General features: G+C 35.4%; 2 protein-coding genes across 2 annotated transcripts; both read left to right on the top strand.

Moving 5' to 3' along the window:
* Window positions 1-9,418: 9,418 nt before the first annotated feature.
* On the top strand, window positions 9,419-13,735 carry LOC112736757 (uncharacterized). The gene is made up of 4 exons (XM_025786344.3): window positions 9,419-10,170; window positions 11,229-11,512; window positions 11,588-11,815; window positions 13,091-13,735. Exons 1-4 carry the CDS (start codon window positions 9,705-9,707, stop codon window positions 13,532-13,534), a joined length of 1,422 nt encoding a protein of 473 aa, XP_025642129.1. The 5' UTR covers window positions 9,419-9,704; the 3' UTR covers window positions 13,535-13,735.
* A 1,532-nt stretch (window positions 13,736-15,267) lies between these two features.
* On the top strand, window positions 15,268-17,064 carry LOC112736760 (histone H3.2). The gene has a single exon (XM_025786346.3). The coding sequence runs from the start codon at window positions 16,515-16,517 to the stop codon at window positions 16,923-16,925; it is 411 nt and encodes a 136-aa protein (XP_025642131.1). The 5' UTR covers window positions 15,268-16,514; the 3' UTR covers window positions 16,926-17,064.
* Window positions 17,065-17,415: the final 351 nt, after the last annotated feature.

Below are 17,415 nucleotides of genomic sequence, written 5' to 3' on the forward strand. Positions count from 1 at the left end.
GAAGCTAGCATTTTCGTTTTCTTCTTCTAAATGGTGGTTTTGGGATTGCTGCCAGATTAACTCTCTTCAATCCATTGGACAAAAATATTTTTCGATAACCTTCCACCAGGTAAGAAGGTTTTGGTTTTTTGTTGAGGAGCGAAACACAAAAGAAAGAAAAAGTTTGGGAGACACCTGTCACTTTCTCAGAAACCATCTAACACTGTTAAATAGTGTGTGGTTTTACGAGTTAAATCTCAATTTGACCCATGAAATTTAGTCCGATGTTCAGAATGACCCCCACAATTTCGTTGGCTCCAATTAGAACCTCCAAATTTGTAATTGTGGCTCCGGTTTGCCACTGCGATCATCTCTGTCACCAGAATGCTGATCTGACGCAATTACATGACATGGTGGACATTACTTAAACGACGGCGCATTGGTTTCACGCAATTTGAAGGTTCTGATTGGGGCCAATGAAATTGTGGAGGTCACTACTAAGATATACATGAGTCAGGTGAAGTCGAGTTCGCTTTGTCTCGTATCCGATTTTAAATAATGGCTTGGTCTATTTTTGAGACCCTTACCCAACTTTAAACCCGGTAAAATCTTATTACTTTCGAGTCGCACTAAAACTGGGTCTAAAACCGGTAAAATTCGAGTCTTGATAAATGTTACGTCAAAAAATTATGATGCACTTATTTATAAAGAAGAAAAAATATACTTGTTAGTGAAAAATTGATATCCATATTTAAACTTGAATTTATTCATAAATTTTAATTTCAAGTTTCTTTGATCTATTTTCTAATTCAACAAGTGTGATTAAAAACAAAATAATAAGCTTATAATTAATATAACATAATATTAAAATTACTTTAAAATATATATACATTTTTTAGTCCTTTTATTCCTTTAAAATACACATAAACTAAGTGAAGTTGGGCATAAATAATGACCAGATTTATTTTTGAGATCTTTATCCGATTTAAGATTCAATAAAATCACGGAAATGTTTGGTAACCAAAGAAAATTAGCTAAAAACATTCATAACTTGCCTTATTTAACATTCATTAATTGTTGCGACAATTAATTTATGCTAAATATAGCAAGTTCTGGCTGTTTTTTTTTTTGTTTACCTAACATTATCCGAGTCTAGTTTACGGTCCGGATCGGACAATGTATGTTCCTAGTCAATACAAGACAAATAATTACTTAGCAAACTTTTCGGCCATGAAACATTATATTCCAGTTTTCTCAGTGGAATATGTGATGATGGTATTGACTTATTGATATGTTGTGAAACCTGTGTGCTACGACTTTAGAGTGATATTCATATTTCAAGTGAAAACATTCAACTCAAATTCCATAACATTCTTGGTTTACTTGATTATCATTAAATTTATTATACACACACAAAATATTTATTGAAATCTAATTAAGCCGACAACGAAACATTTAGTTGGTGCGAGTTTGAAGATAATAAATAACATAATGCCAACCGCATTAGCGTGACTAAAGCATATTGTGACGTCTCTCTTACTGTATAGTGTATAGTAATAGCATAATTTGAGAAATTTAAGTAATGCATGTGAGAGAAATTAATGTGACACGATATTATTGGACCCCTTCATACATTCACACAAACGTTGAAAATTATTGTTTGAAATTCTAATTTTAGTTATTTTTAGGATCCAACTTGTTTTTAACCTAAAATTTTCAGTAGGTATTATGCAGAGCTTTATTATCCCATCTCATATTATAAACATTTCTTTGGTGGTTAAAGTGCATATTTGAAGTAGTCGTCTTTCTCTGCAAAATGTTTATCAAATATCATCTTAGATTTGACCCTATCTCCTCCTTAGATAGCTTATTGAATTTTACACGAACAATTAATATATTGAATAGTCAATAATATTTAATTTTAATATATAAATAAATAAAATTAATTTATTAATAATTTTTAATAAAAAAATTTTATTTAATTTTAAAATATTAATAATTGATGGTTAAAATTTAAAATTTTATATAAAAAAAATTAAGAAAAAAATGTGTTATAAAAAAATTTTAATTATATTTTTTTATACAAAAAAAAATAATTTAATTAGTAATATTATTAATATCTATATCACTCATTCTACGAACTATTAGTATCGAATTTAATGGTAGGACAATATTAAATATGTTTAAAATTTTTTAAAATAAAATAAAATATTTAAAATATTAAAAATTAAATTAAAATTTAACTTAAATATTAGAGATCAAAATAATACTTTATTTCATATATATCATACACACTTATGATAGAAGTTTCTTATTATTACTTATTAGTTACGTCAAATTAAACCACATATATCTTTTGTAATATTTTACTACTATAATAATATAATCAAATTTGCATGTAGAAATTCATATCACATGAAACAAACAAAAAGAGAGTGGAAATTATTTCATATCACATAAACAAACAAACAAAAAAGTGGAAATTTCAAATCCAAGTATACAATATGCCGGAGAGAGAGAAAAATAAGGAATTATTTTAAATAAATAAAATAAATATTTTATTTCCTAAAATATATAATTTGCATTTTTACTAAAATACATTTTATTTTTTTATCTCATTTACCGTGTAAACGAAATAAAAATATACGTATCTTATTTACACTGTAAACGAGATAAGACACGAGTCGACGTGGCCGTATCATGTTTGTACACATAGCGTGTAACGACCTTATCTCATTTACATTCATGTAAACGAGATACATGCACTCTTATTTCATTAAGAGTGGAAGAAACTTGTATATATGTATTTTGTCCACATCACCAGTTTTAGTCCTTATCTCATCTATGTCTTCAATTTTTCTCCCATTTATGCTATTTTCTAATCAAATTTTTGAATTATTACGAAATTATGGCACGCGCAAATGCACATGATGCGGACATTAACCAACTGCGACTTGGCACATCATTGAGGCAGCCAACTTTAAAATTGGTATTATTTTTTATTTTATATTTATGTTAAACCATACATGTGTACCCAAACTTATGGTACTTTTATAGAAGTAGTATGCAGTATATGTTATATGAATGAATATATTGTTAGTAATAGTTTAACTGATAGAGTATGATTTTAAACATACTTTGACATGAATTTGTTAGTTAAATGTTTATTTAGGTTTATTTTTCTTTAATAAATTTAGTTATTAGTTAGTTAACTAAATATTTTTTAGTTAACTTAATTAAGTAACGAGATGTTTATGTTTCTAGTTATTAAATATTTAAGTAAATGATTTTTTTAATTTTGTTATTACTTAAATTAAGTTATTAAGTTGATGGTTTATTTGTGGTTAGTTATTTAAGTAAATATTTAAATAAATATTTTTACTTATTTGTGTTTTTCGTTGTTTACCAAATGTCTCGTCTATTTTTTTCTAGGATAGTGAGTCACACACTTTCACCACCGAAATGCCATTGTCCCCTACTTGAGGAAGGCTGGCTTCGACGACACGGTGCCACTCAAAGATTTCGTGTTCGACAATTTCCTGATATCAGCATTTGTGGAGTCTTGGCATCCTGAGACCAACACTTTTCACCTGCCATGGGGTGAGTGCACCATCACCATGTAGGACGTCGCGTACCACCTCGAGCTATGCGCACATGGAGAGCTAGTCGGTGGGTGCTTCTGTGATTTTCATACATGATAGGGGACCGATACTTGGGAGTTGGTGGAGGGGTACTCAGTGCCAGGCCTCCTGCAGTCCAGCAGCAGGATCAGCAGAGGAAGGAGTCTTTCTCCCTCAAGCTGACATGGCTTCAGGAGCGACTCCGACAGATGTCCAATACTGATGATCCAGCCATCCTCTGACGGTATGCGGAGCTACATACTGTTGATGATTGAGGGTTACCGAATGACTGATAAGTCAAATAATCAGGTCCATCTCCGGTGGCTCCCACTACTAGATGACTCTCAGATAGGGATGTCAATGGGGCAAGGCGGGGGCGGGGATGCCTCCCTGCTCCCCATCTCCGCCCTCAGATTTGCTCCCCATCCCCGCCCCATTCTCCGCCGTGGGAGAATATTGCTCTCCATCCCCATTCCCCGCGGGGACCCCATTCCCCTTCTACATAATAGTTCTAACTAATTATTAATTTCCATATGAATAGAGCTGCAAGTATCTATCTTATACAAAAACTGCAAGATTTTATACAAAAAGTCTAAATGACACGATGATGACTTCTTTCGAAATAACACAATTGAGGGACGCAACGATGAGCCAAGGACAAAACAGTGGACGAGGTGGGAGACGCGGCAACAGAGAGGAGAATGAACACGACGGCAGAGTTACGAAAAGGAACGCCGCAAATAGAAATTACAACACGGTAAGGGTGATGGCACGGTGAGGTGTGACGATGCGATGATGCGATGAGAAGGGTGACGAGGGGGTGACTGCAGAGAGGTTGGATAAAGTATGGACAACCTTAGAGATCTCTGAATTGAAGAAGGGTTATGCAAATAAAGATTAGAAGTTTTGGGTTTCTATATATATGTCTGTGTGAGAAATGAATAAAAAACATATATGAGAAATAAATTATTAAGGATAATTCAGGGAATTCATAAATTTCGGGGAATAGCAGGGACGGGGCGGGGATCCCCGCTCGGGTCCCCGCGTTTGCTTCAGGGGAATTTTGTCCCCCATCCCCATCCCCGCGGGAAAAATTCCCCACAATCGGATCCCCATTCGGGGCAGTCCCCGCAGGGATCTCCGTGTCTCGGGAAATTTTGCCATCCCTACTCTCAGAGGTGCCGTTATCTGTCTTGGGGATCTGTGGTGCTAGCATGGATGTACCATTTTCTATGCTCTGCAGCACATTGCTCCACCACAGACATCGCATGATGCACTCCTTTGCTAATATCTTGGATATACCAGAGATTTTTCCAATAGTATCCACCTGAGCGATATGTTTACATGTACCCCATGGCTGCGAGGTAACTGTTCACTACGGTTTTATTATTCTTCGTTTACGTAATTCAATATGATTTGCAATTAATTGAATCGTGGTTACTCTTGCAAATTTTCACAGGTAGATATGTATGACACAGTAGAGCAAGGACCAGCACAAGCAGAGAGTCCTGCAATGGCATCGGGCATTGGATTAGTTAAAATTGGATGAGGTAAGAGAGTTACCCTTTTATTTGGTCATAGTTGCATAAATTACTCATACATTTTTAGCACCTTGATGGTAATCAGTGGCTAAGAGAAGGAGGGGTTGAATCTTAGCCAATTTTTTGTTGAATATTAATTTTTATTTTTCAAAGAAATTTCAGGAGATATTTATGCTTTTTGTCTCATAACAAGTCAAGAGACATTTTCTTTTTGTCTTGTAAACGGTTAGGAGATATTTTTCATTTTTGTCTCCAACACAACAGAATCAGAATATGAGTAGAAGAGAAAGAGAGAATCACACCCAGAAGTATCCTGGTTCAGCTGCTAAGTGCAATGCAGCCTACATCCAGTCTCCATCACGACACTGACAAAATTTCACTATAATCATCAGATTACATACACCAATTCTTCCCTAGGAACTACTCATTCCTATATGGGACACATCTAGATTCTATCCCCAAATCTAAACTTCACTTGGACTCCTACCAAGCTTTCAACCGCAAAGTGCTAACCCAACTTACAAGGGAATTCTCACAGGATCATGAAACACAACAAACAGATGTACAAAGAAACTCTGAGACATCTATGGCTTTTTCTCTAATATTGATTACTGCCTTTTTCCTCTTACTGGCTTTTTCTTACAAACCTCACCGTGTTTGTCTTTTACCATGAGACCCAGACAGACAATACTAAGAAAAAGAAAAACAAAATGAACATCTTTGAAGGATAAGAACTCAAGAAGTTTGAGTAGCTATGAGAACTCTGTACTTTACACTTTCTCTCCTTGTCTCAATCCTTGGCCGTTCACCCTTATTATAGAAGGGGAAGCTTCCAAGGTTGAAACTAGTTCAACCAAGCCAGTAACATCTTCTCCAACAAACAGCAGCGGTTCGGACAGAGAGAAGAGAGAGGAAAAACCGAAACAAAACCAACATGCATGTACCTCTCTCAACCCTTCTCATCAAGTTCTTTCACTCTAAGCCATTGATCTTGACTTTGGCTCCAAGAAAGAACTCTGACCCTTGATGAACCTCTGATCCTTGACAGCTCTAAGCTTTCCATTTTTGTTTCCTCCTATCTGGTAGCTCCAGAAGCTATCTTCATTCTTTGATGGACAAAAATGGAAATGAACTTTTGCAACTGAGATCTTCTTCTATGACATAAGCGGATCTTTCCTATTCTTAGCATGGAAGATCTTGAAGCTTTTATTGAAATCTTGCTTTCAATGGTAAAAATCTAGCCATGCCATGCTTCGGATCTTCCTTCTTCACTGGCTTTCTTCATCATAGCCTTTTCTTCTTTCATAGGCCACTGTTAACTTTTTCTCTGATAGCTTGTTTTCTTTTTTTCTTATTCTGATTGATTGACAACCGAAAACAAGAGAGAGAGGAGAGAGAAGAGACAAACATTCAATATAAAATTAACTCAATTTAATTTCATGTTTCAGTTACCTATGCAAGCAATTAATTCATTTGAATTTTAAATTCCATTCCGCAATGTAGTAGGCAACCGTGGCTCTGTTTGGAATCTTTCTCTCTTCCTTCAATTTGGACCAAGGACAGTGCACATATTTCTTGGCCCAATTAGCTTTTGTTATCCCTTTAAATAATTTAGCCATATAGTATGGAATATTTTTGCACAAAGGCTGATCACATTTTGATCACACTGGGCTTATATTTCCTTTTGGCCCAAAATTAATTCTGCACACTAATAAACACATAAGCCCAACAATTTGAAACAAATAATAATTTTACAATTTTCTAATTAATAATGTTTGATTATCATAATAATTCAAGTTTTTCAAACTCAACACACCTGTCACTGAAGATTATTTCACAACGTACATTATAGTTTATGTGGATGCCCTACGATGACCCTGCACTGTAGGACATCTGCCTGCTATGGCTGAAGGAAGAGACAGAGTGTAGAACATGGATTTCTATTGTTCCCTTCGTTTGCTTCAATATAGTTGAATTTTACTATGTCAATCGGGTGAAGCGCCAGTTTATTGGCGAGCAGCCATTGATAGGAGACCCGGTCAACGTTGATAGGTTCCTGACTACCATAGGACGTGGCGAGGATGTTTGGTGGCCTACCAAGCTTCGTGAGTGTTACGATCGGTGGAGGACCCGGTTTGGGGAGGGATACCAGGTATCCATTCAACCGTGCACAGGTTATTGGCTGACGCAGGAGTATTGGGATTGATATTAGCAGGCTTGCCATGTCAGACACTTGTCGGGGCAGAATGTGCTTGATGACCCCAAGCTGTTGGACTTAGCGGGAGACGTGCAACCTATTGCCAGCCAGCAGAGGGACGTCCTACACCTTCCCCAGGACGTCCCTGACCATCGGCACCGGGCCAAGGAAGTTCGGCCGGACACCCGAAGATCTAACTGCACCGTATAGTACAGGGATGCTAACGGATGAATTGGATTGTATCAATGGCAAGATGACACGGCAGATAAGGCTATTGTCTAACTGTCGATGGTCCTGAGACATGGTTGGTGCTAAACACGTGTGCGCTCCTCTAACCCTACGCACCTCCCTAACGAAATAACACGTACATGGTTGGCATTTACATAAAATATAGCAGTGATGAATGATATTAATTACACCACAGTTAAACGAGGCCTCACCAATATCCGAGATTTTGTCGGAGGACAACACGTATACTCCATGGGCATCCAGCTACATATTGCCAGCAATGAATATGGTACTTTAATCGATCCCCCACTACTCGGTACTTAGCACTTCTGCAGATGCTGTAATTCTTCAACACTGTATCACAGCATCCCTACTCTTGAATCTGTGGCTAACCCAAAACTCTACACCACCGTTTAAGTTGTAATCCTCTTCACCTGTGTTGAAAAACGGATTTTTTCGTGCATCGAGTCTAGATCCAGCATCTGATAGTGACTGGGTACAGCTGATAAGGCTAGAATTAGTTGCAGGGCAGGAAGAAAATACCGAAGTGATGCCTCAACCAGCATCTCGGGTACGAACTCCTCCTCCTTATCATCTTCAGAAGAACCATTATCGTTGCTATCCGCAACATACTCCTCATCGGATTCTTCACCATCCACGTCCATGTCTTCCACTGGACTTGCAACGTGTATCAGTCGTGGTGCGAAAGCTTCTTAACTTATTCTGATATGATTTTTTTATGGATATCAAATATGAGCTGCACATGTTCGTCGCCATGAAGGCAAAACAGACGAAACAAAAAATTTTCATTTTCCATCAGTGCTAGCAACCTTTATCTCACCCCTTCTTACTTACAATCATATATCCACCACCACTAGACATTTTGGCTTATTTTTCGAAAGAAAACCGAAAAAAAAAATGATATATTTGTGAAAAATATAAAGAATTGTACATTATTTTATAGCTGATAAAAATTTGTAATAATATATCTCGTTTACAGTGAAAACAAAATAAAAATATACGCATTTCATTTACACGGAAAACGAAATAAATACGTATAGTGTTTCGTGCCTTATTTTGTTTACATAATATTATTCCATTCATAGCTATAGTAGAATGGTTTCAGCTCAATAGATAATAACAAATTAAATTATTTTAATTCATCAGTTAATATAAATACACATACTTATTCAACATCAAATGAAAACAAAAAATAAAGTATAAAATCACGGAAAGTTGGGTTCACATTACGTGGTTATTCATTTGACTTCCTTTTCTTTAGCTTGTCAAATAAAACACACGAATAGTAGAATATTATTTACCATTATTTAATTTATTCGTCCACAGAGAGATCCATTCACCACAGTACACATTTCGCACATTACCTCAGATAATAATTCGTAACCGAAGTTTCCAAATCCTAGCAATTTATTTTTCTTAGACGTACTTATCACGTTTGAAGCAGCGTATATAAAGCCGATTCTGTTAAGGAATTAACTAAAAATATACTCTATTGGAGTTAATTAGTTAAAAAAATAAATTTATTATAAAAAAACTCACTACGCTAATTTTTTAATTTTTAAAATAAAAAATAAATAAATTTTGTTAGATAAATAATAAATTTTGTGAATAATAAATTTTAAAATTAACTCAATAAAATAAAAATACACTGCACCTCCAAATTATCAACTTAAATTTTAATAGTAGAATAACTATTCACACATCTAATAAATTGAATATCCAATATATTCATTGTCCACATTATTTGTCTATTTATACTTTTCTAAAATAAAAAATATTAATTGAGTTGGTTCTTATTGGAGTTAATTCCTAAACTTTTCCGTATAAAACACGTACACAAAACAAAACAGCTTCTTCAATGCAAAAGCCAAAAACCAACCAACTTTAATTTCTCTCAAATCAACTTGTTGTGTATACTATATAATATAAGGGCGAAGTTAATATGATATCAAATATCAATCAAATATATTATATGAAGACCCACCTGTGATAAATTTAATTAAATCCTCTTTTAAGGTTATTTAATTATCAATTTTCACTTCATATGTTGAACAGTGTAAGAAGAAACTGTGTGATAAAAAATTGAGTCATTATACCCTTATATTATATGAAAATGAAATGAAAGAGAGAGAGAAAGAGAAGAAAAATATGACCATGGATCGAGGTTCAGAGAGCAGTAGTTCAGAGTCACCAACAAGGGAATTGAAAGTTATCTCCATAGAGTGTTTACGAGCAACTTCAAAATCCGATGAATGGAGCGCCGCCGACGTGCTTCAAAGCGGCGATATAGTAGAGGAGCTCCGGATTGGCTCATCGGCCGGTTCCTTGGTCCGGTTCAGGCAACCCTTCAAGAACGGTCGGACCGGACTCAACAAGATCCTTCATGATGCATACAAGAAGAAGGAGACGTCCGTCCTTGTAAGAGTCCGACGTGGACCTCATGAGTTCGTTGAGCTGCAGGCCTGCGTCCTCCCCGGAGACTCCTCCTCCGGCAAGAAGAACTACCTCTTGAGGTCCATCGCCGATGCCAATTACGTCGTTGGCTTCTTGGACACAACCGAAAGTGAATGCTACCGCTTACAAGGTCTTTTACTCTCTCTTATTTTCTGCTCAATTTTATTTTATAGTTACTTTTTTGTTCCAAAGTTAAGAACGAAACTCGAATTCGCGATCTGAGTATTGAGAGATTATGTCATTTGAGTTATAGTTCTCTTTAGTTAGTTTTAATTAAGCTATACATAAAACGAATGAATAGACGCACGATCGTGTTAAAATTCAGGTTTACTTACTATATTATAATATGATCATTTGAGGTTACCATGTAATAACTGCTAGATAAGGTACCACTAGTTCCTTTTATTAATATCATCTTCTTGCTAAAAAAACATTTAGATATGGTAGGAAATTTTAACTATTTAGGTGATTTTCTGCAATCCGGGGCCTAAGAATTTGCGTGGGCCATTTGTAATTACAGAAAAATCCAGGAAGTGATGAATTTAGTTTTTAAAATTATATTTTTGAGAATTCATTTATTTTTTTAAAATTCTTTATATTATTAGGAATTAGGAATACGTTTACAAACAAGGATGAAGAATTGCATCTACCCAAACACTATTATTTGTCCGCAAGTCACCCAATCATATAGAAAATAAAAAAGTATCTTATTTATTTGTTCAGCTTCTCACATTTTCCTACCTAAAATGTTTTTTGACATTATTTGAGCCAACTAGCCAAGGGTTTGATTGAATTCCCATTACTGTATACCAAGTAATTTGCGGCAATAAATTGTCATACGAAAGCGGCAAACCTTTTTGCTACATTGAAGCACAAAGTTGATGCGTGATACACATGACTTCCTTTTCTAACTGACGAAGACATTTGGTTCAACTAATTTAAGGAAAAGTGCTATGATTATAATTGCTTAATTATGACAATAACGTGGATTAATTAAATAAAATTCGTATGCAGTTGTTTTTTAATTATCAATTTTACATAAAAAAATAGACAATAATGAGTGCATTTTGTTACCAATAAGTAATAGCTCAAATGACATAGTCTCTCCATACTCAATTAAGAGGTTGCGGTTCGAGTCTTCTATCTTTGGTAAAAAAAAAAAATGAGTGCATTTTGTTCACTTTGCAGGTTCAAGGGCGAGTAGGATGGTAAGTGCACTAACAAGGAGTAAGGCACAAGATGGATATGTATCATATCCATGGGAGAAGAAGATGCAGGAGATGCTTTCAGTTCCCAATTCTGGCAACTTCATCTCCATGTTATTTCTTCCCAAAGCTTCCGACCGAGTGGCGTCTCGCTACCACGACGTGGAGGACACTCTAGCCAGGGCAAATGCATGGCTTAATGCAGCTCAGGCTTCAGGGGTTCCTCTTGTCTTTATGAACATCCAAACTGAGTCACTACTCACTAAGGTTAAACAATGTTGTTAATTATTATTTATCTCAATTGCGATGAATGGTTCTTAATATTTACCTCTTGTGTGACAGATATCTGGAGAGACAGCATCTTCAACGGTGAATTCAGGGTCATTAGCTGATTTTTCAAACGTTGCAAATGAAAGCCTTTATGGATTTGAGGACTATCATGGAGTAGACATAGGTGTTGTTAGAGCAGTTAGGCTATGGTACGCTCCAATTGGGGGAGAGCTCTCAATAGAGATCAAACTCAAAGATGATGACACAAAACTTGGCTTTGCCATTAGTCGCACCGAAGAGGTACTTTCTCTCTCAATTTCCCACTAAATTATGACTGCATTTTTTTAACGGCTCAAGACCTTAAAAATAGAAACACAAAAATATACTTGACCGATAAGATATAAAAAGAAAAAGTGATAGGGGCAGTAATTTTTGTGTTTTGTAATCATTAATTGGTCATCAATAGTTTTTTTAATGGTGTGAGATTACATCTAATGGTGGGAGATTACTTACTTTTCTCTTGATGGTAAGATAGGAGACTCGAACCCGCAACCTCTTAATTAAGTATGGGGAGTCTATGCCATTTAAGCTATAACTCATTTAGTATAGATTACAGGCCATACAATCGGAGACGCTGTCGGCCGAGATCACAAGCTATAGTTTCACGAGTTCCTTTTGAAAAGGTTTCGTACCTCTGAGGATTGAGCTGTTTGGGTGGTTTGTGCTAGTTGGTAGAGTTAACACCAAGAAGAGGTTGATTAAATTAGGAGTTAACATCCTGAGTGATAGTATGTGTGTCCTGTGTACCAAGGAAGTAGAATCTGCTGAGCATTTATTTCTTCGGTGTGAGGTAACATGGCAGGTGTGGTGTAAGTGGTTGATGTCATTTAGTAGAGACTGGGTATTTCCAGGAACCATTAAAGAGTTGTTTGAGAGCTGGAGTGGCATGCCCCACAGACAACAAGAGCAGAAGATGTGGATGATAGCGTTCTTTGTAGTGATTTGGAACATCATGTTGGAACGTAATGCACGAATATTCAAGAATAACAGAACAAGTATTGAGGTAATCCACACAAGGACGGTGTTGAGTTATAAAGAAGGGCGTGGTTGTGATCCTGGGGTAGGCTGAGAGCAGCACTGGAGATGCCAGGGGTTGATGGCTTTGTGGGTTGTTTTTTATGTTTATTTCTTGCTTTTCTTTGCTCCACTTTAACGTGTTGAGCTTTCTTTGTTTCAAAAAAAACTTTTCTCTTGATGGTTAAGTGCTGGCCACAAAACACAAAAATTGATGCCCTAGACTTTTTCTAAAAAGAATCATGAATTAATGTCTTGATAAAAAGAATATAGAGACATAATTTATATTTTATTTTTTATAATTATATTTTTTATTATTATATTTTCATAATTTATTTTAATTTATTATTAAATAAAAAATAAAAATAATAATTTTTATGTTTTTATTCTTTGTACTTTATTTTCAATATCTTATTCTTATGTCAGAACCAAGACAGTCTGTGTGATTATGATTTATTTGATCACAATTTTAACTTATAATTTGGTGTATGGTTTGTACAGGGTTTCATTTTCATCTCATCAGTGATTGATAACAGTGAAGAAAACGCACCAGCAACACGGTCGGGGCTAAACCATGTATACAGAGCAGCAAGAGATACATGTAGGTTGTTGGTGGTTTCTCGGGTTTCGAATCAGAGAGTGCTTCCATGGATGGTGTCTTCAACAGGAGCCATAAGGTGTTATGACACTGTTTCATTGAGCCACAAACTTTCATTGCACAGACACACCAAAGTTCCAATTCTCCTTCATGTCTTCCTTTGGGACCGTGCATTGGCCTCTTCCATTGGTGCTGCAAACATGTCTCCCAAGGTAGTGCATTCAAATCAGAATAAGCCAATTGAAACTGATGATGGTTCTCATCAGCCATTGAAGCTCCAGAGGGACAGCGTTGGGGATCTCTCTTTTAGATTCCAAGACTTTTCTTTCTCTAGCAATTGGCTATGATTTTCTACTTTGTATTTCAGGGCTTCTTTTTTTTTTTTTAAATTTTAATGGTAGCAATTTGTAAATGAGTGTATTTTCAATACTCCGTTTTACTTAAATTTTATAAAATGACATGTCAATGTATATTATAGACAGTGATTTGAAACTAAATTTTGTAAGTTTAATATTTGGACTTAATTAATTGATTGAATTAAAATTTTATATTATTTTTATTCATACGTACCGATACATTTAAAATATAGACAAATAACAATAAGATATATGGAATTTATTTTCCATGTCAGCATTTAATTTTTTTTTAAATATATAGTATATCACCACTTTTACTAAAACACCTTTTTAATTAAATAAAAATAAAAAATATTTATTTATTTAATTTTATAAAAAGACTTAAACATTCTTCCTTTATTTGATTAGACAAAAATACCCTTTTAAATTAATCAAATTTTAGAATTCAATTAATCCTAATTTTATAGTTTCAAATAATTGAAACAACAAAACAAAAACATATTAAAAAAACAAAAAATCAAAATTATTCTTCATCTGTGTTAAACATATTAAAGAAACAAAAAACCAAAATTATTCTTCATCTGGGTTCAGAAACCTTCTCGTGCATGCCTCTGAAGGTTTCAGTCTTCTTCATCTTCTTCTCTCCTCTTCCTATCCTCTCTCTCTGCTCCTCGATCTCTCTCATCTGTCTCTGCGTCGCACGTAAGACGCCATCGTTTTGCTGGGATGCCCTAGCCAATTATCCAACCCAGCAACCTTAGCTCCACACAACGGCTAAACGCAAACCCATCCCTCCCATCACCCTCGAGCTCCTCCTTCCTCTCTCCGTCATCGATCTCACTCCCTCACCTCCGTCCATCTCCCGCCGCCGTCGCTGAAACGAGCTTCGAAGCCACCGTCGGTATCGTGCAGCTACTGTTTCAGCTTTGAAAATACTGTCGCGCAGCTCGGTTCCATCGTCGCCGGGCTCGCCTCCTTTTTCTGTTGAGTAGCTCTGTTTCATCGTCGCTGGCGCTATCTCTGTTCCACCTGTCATTTCTTCGGTCGTGCTCTTGTCCCCTCTTGCTCAGGATCTGCTCTGCTCTATTCTAGGGCTTATAGCTTTTAGGTAATTTTTTTTATAACAATTATGGAATAATTGTTGTTAGTTAATTTGTGAACTTGTTATGGGTTGAATAATTGTTGAATAAGTGTTAATTAATCTGTAAATCTTATTGTTTTTACTGTGAATTACTCCATTGTTAATGATTCTGATAATTAAGACATGGGGAATTTCCTCTATGCTAGAGCTCACGAACTTGTGGAAAATGGGCTAATGCTACTTCAGTTTCCTGTGTCTAATGTTCTTCTTAATTCAGATGTAGACCTTGCTAAAATTTTTGAATTCATTGAAACTTGATTCAGAATACATCCACTGTATTATCACAATATATACAGAAAATCAAAGGGAGAGAGATTAAAGCAAATGACTCTTGTGATTGACAATAACATATTGACAAGTTGACAACTATAAGAGTTATGGTCACATTACAACCAAAAATAATATAGACATTATCATCAGGGGCAAAAATTAGCATCTATAGATAACTTCCTTGCTTCTGTGCCTCTGAAATCACATGTAAAGCAAGAGTTGTTTTTCCAAAAGCTTCTGGACCATATATTTCCACAACACGTCCCTACAACAGTTATATATAATAATCAGCTTACAACTATCACCCAATGAAACAATGAACCATGAACTAAGAGACAGATTTCTTCTTTATTTATCTTTTATCATATCAGATAAAATTGTGGAAGCATAATTGTCATGCAGTTGCCAAATTAACATAGCAAATTAAACGTGGAAGGAAAACCAAAAATCGGAGCAAAGTAGAAAATCTTTTCACCAATGACCAACTAGATTAATTTATAAAAAGGGTTCAATGTTTGCAAATGCAGAATAAATTAGTAAGAAACTTCGTTATACAAGGATTTAAAGATACCTTTGGAAGTCCACCAATTCCCAGTGCTATATCAAGAGCAAAAGGGGAAGAGGAGAGAAGAAGATGAAGAACACTGAAACCTGTAGAGGCGTGAACGAGAGGGTTTCTAAATCTAGATGAAGAATAATTTTGGTTTTTTGTTTTTTTAATATGTTTAACCTAGATGAAGAATAATTTTGATTTTTTGTTTTTTTTAATATGTTTTTGTTTTGTTGTTTCAATTATTTGAAATTATAAAATTAGGGTTAATTAAATTCTAAAATTTGATTAATTTAAAAGGATATTTTTGTCTAATCAAATAAAGAAATGATGTTTAAGATTTTTTATAAAATTAAATAAAATATATATTTTTATTTTAATTTAATTAAAATGGTATATTAGTAAAATTGGTGATATAATATATATTTAAAAAAAAATTAAATGCTGATGTAGAAAAAAAAATACCACATGACTTATTACTATTTGTCCTTATTTTAAATATATCGGTACGTATGAATTTATTATCGTACCGTGGCAATTACCAAAATTAAATCGCTTTAGGATAAAATTAGTCTTGTTTCAACACTCATTTAGTCATTTTCAATATAGATTATTCATATTTAAAAGTTGAAACTCAAATTGTTATTATTTTTGTTATGATATCTATCTCCCGTCTCAACGAATAAAAAACTTCGGGGTAGATTAGCATTTGCTTGTTGAATTGCGCCTTAGAATGATGCTATTGGTTCTCTCATAGTGACGGGGATCACAATCCGTGGCTTCATCTGAGAAAACACATCAGCCGTTGATCACTAAACAAATCAACGGTCAACATCCCATGGCGCCACAAAAATTTCACAAACGCATAAAACATTTAAGAAGTTCCCGCCCGCACACCCCATAAATACACCTCCCAAACCACCAACATCTCCAAGTTATTTTCAGAACCTCCATTTTCACTAGAAAAAAAAGAAAACAAATCTCCACTTTTTTTCCCCTGATACTCCCAAATGGCTCGCACAAAGCAGACCGCAAGAAAGTCCACCGGAGGAAAGGCGCCAAGGAAGCAGCTGGCGACAAAAGCTGCAAGGAAATCTGCTCCGGCGACCGGTGGAGTGAAGAAGCCGCACAGGTTCAGGCCAGGGACGGTGGCGCTGAGAGAAATTAGGAAGTACCAGAAGAGCACTGAGCTTCTGATAAGGAAGCTTCCGTTCCAGAGGCTGGTTAGGGAAATCGCACAGGACTTCAAGACTGATCTCCGGTTCCAGAGCAGTGCCGTCTCTGCCCTCCAAGAAGCTGCCGAGGCCTACCTCGTTGGTCTCTTTGAAGACACCAATCTCTGCGCCATTCATGCCAAGAGAGTCACTATTATGCCTAAGGATATTCAGCTTGCTCGCAGGATCAGGGGTGAGAGGGCTTAGGGTTTATATGTGCCTAACTCTTAGAGTTCCTCATCTTTTGTAATTGAATCTACGTTTTCTCTTATGAAGATCCATGTTGTTTTCTACAAGAATGGAATTTGCTCATAACTTAAAATGAATGAATGACCATGTTTTTCTTTTCATGGTGTCAACGGAAGCTATTTTATTTTGCTAAATTAAATGAAAATTTTGAGTAATATGCTAAAATACGACTGAAATCTCACCTTGGCCTTTAACAATTTTATGAAATCTTTCCGCCACTTAACGAGAGCAAAATCTGTTAATCTACTACCATTTTCTGCATTTTCTTTTTCTTCTCTCTATTATTTTTGGCCATCATCATTATCAACATTTACCATCATTTTCTGTTTTTGTTGCACCATTCTACTGTCATCATTCTTTTTTTTTGACTGAACCAAAATCAAGAAGTCATATCTCTCTTACTTCTTTGTCTACCATCGGCAATCCTAGTGTTGCCACAGCTACTATT

The sequence above is a fragment of the Arachis hypogaea genome, chromosome 13, assembly GCF_003086295.3.
Source record: "Arachis hypogaea cultivar Tifrunner chromosome 13, arahy.Tifrunner.gnm2.J5K5, whole genome shotgun sequence".
Taxonomy (NCBI): domain Eukaryota; kingdom Viridiplantae; phylum Streptophyta; class Magnoliopsida; order Fabales; family Fabaceae; genus Arachis; species Arachis hypogaea.

Bases quoted from the DNA above. Each gene is read 5' to 3' on its own strand.
- LOC112736757 (XM_025786344.3), top strand. From the start codon at position 9,705: ATGAAAGAGAGAGAGAAAGAGAAGAAAAATATGACCATGGATCGAGGT. The intron at 10,171-11,228 runs GTCTTTTACTCT...TTCACTTTGCAG, and splicing joins TGAATGCTACCGCTTACAAG to GTTCAAGGGCGAGTAGGATG. The intron at 11,513-11,587 runs GTTAAACAATGT...CTTGTGTGACAG, and splicing joins CTGAGTCACTACTCACTAAG to ATATCTGGAGAGACAGCATC.
- LOC112736760 (XM_025786346.3), top strand. From the start codon at position 16,515: ATGGCTCGCACAAAGCAGACCGCAAGAAAGTCCACCGGAGGAAAGGCG.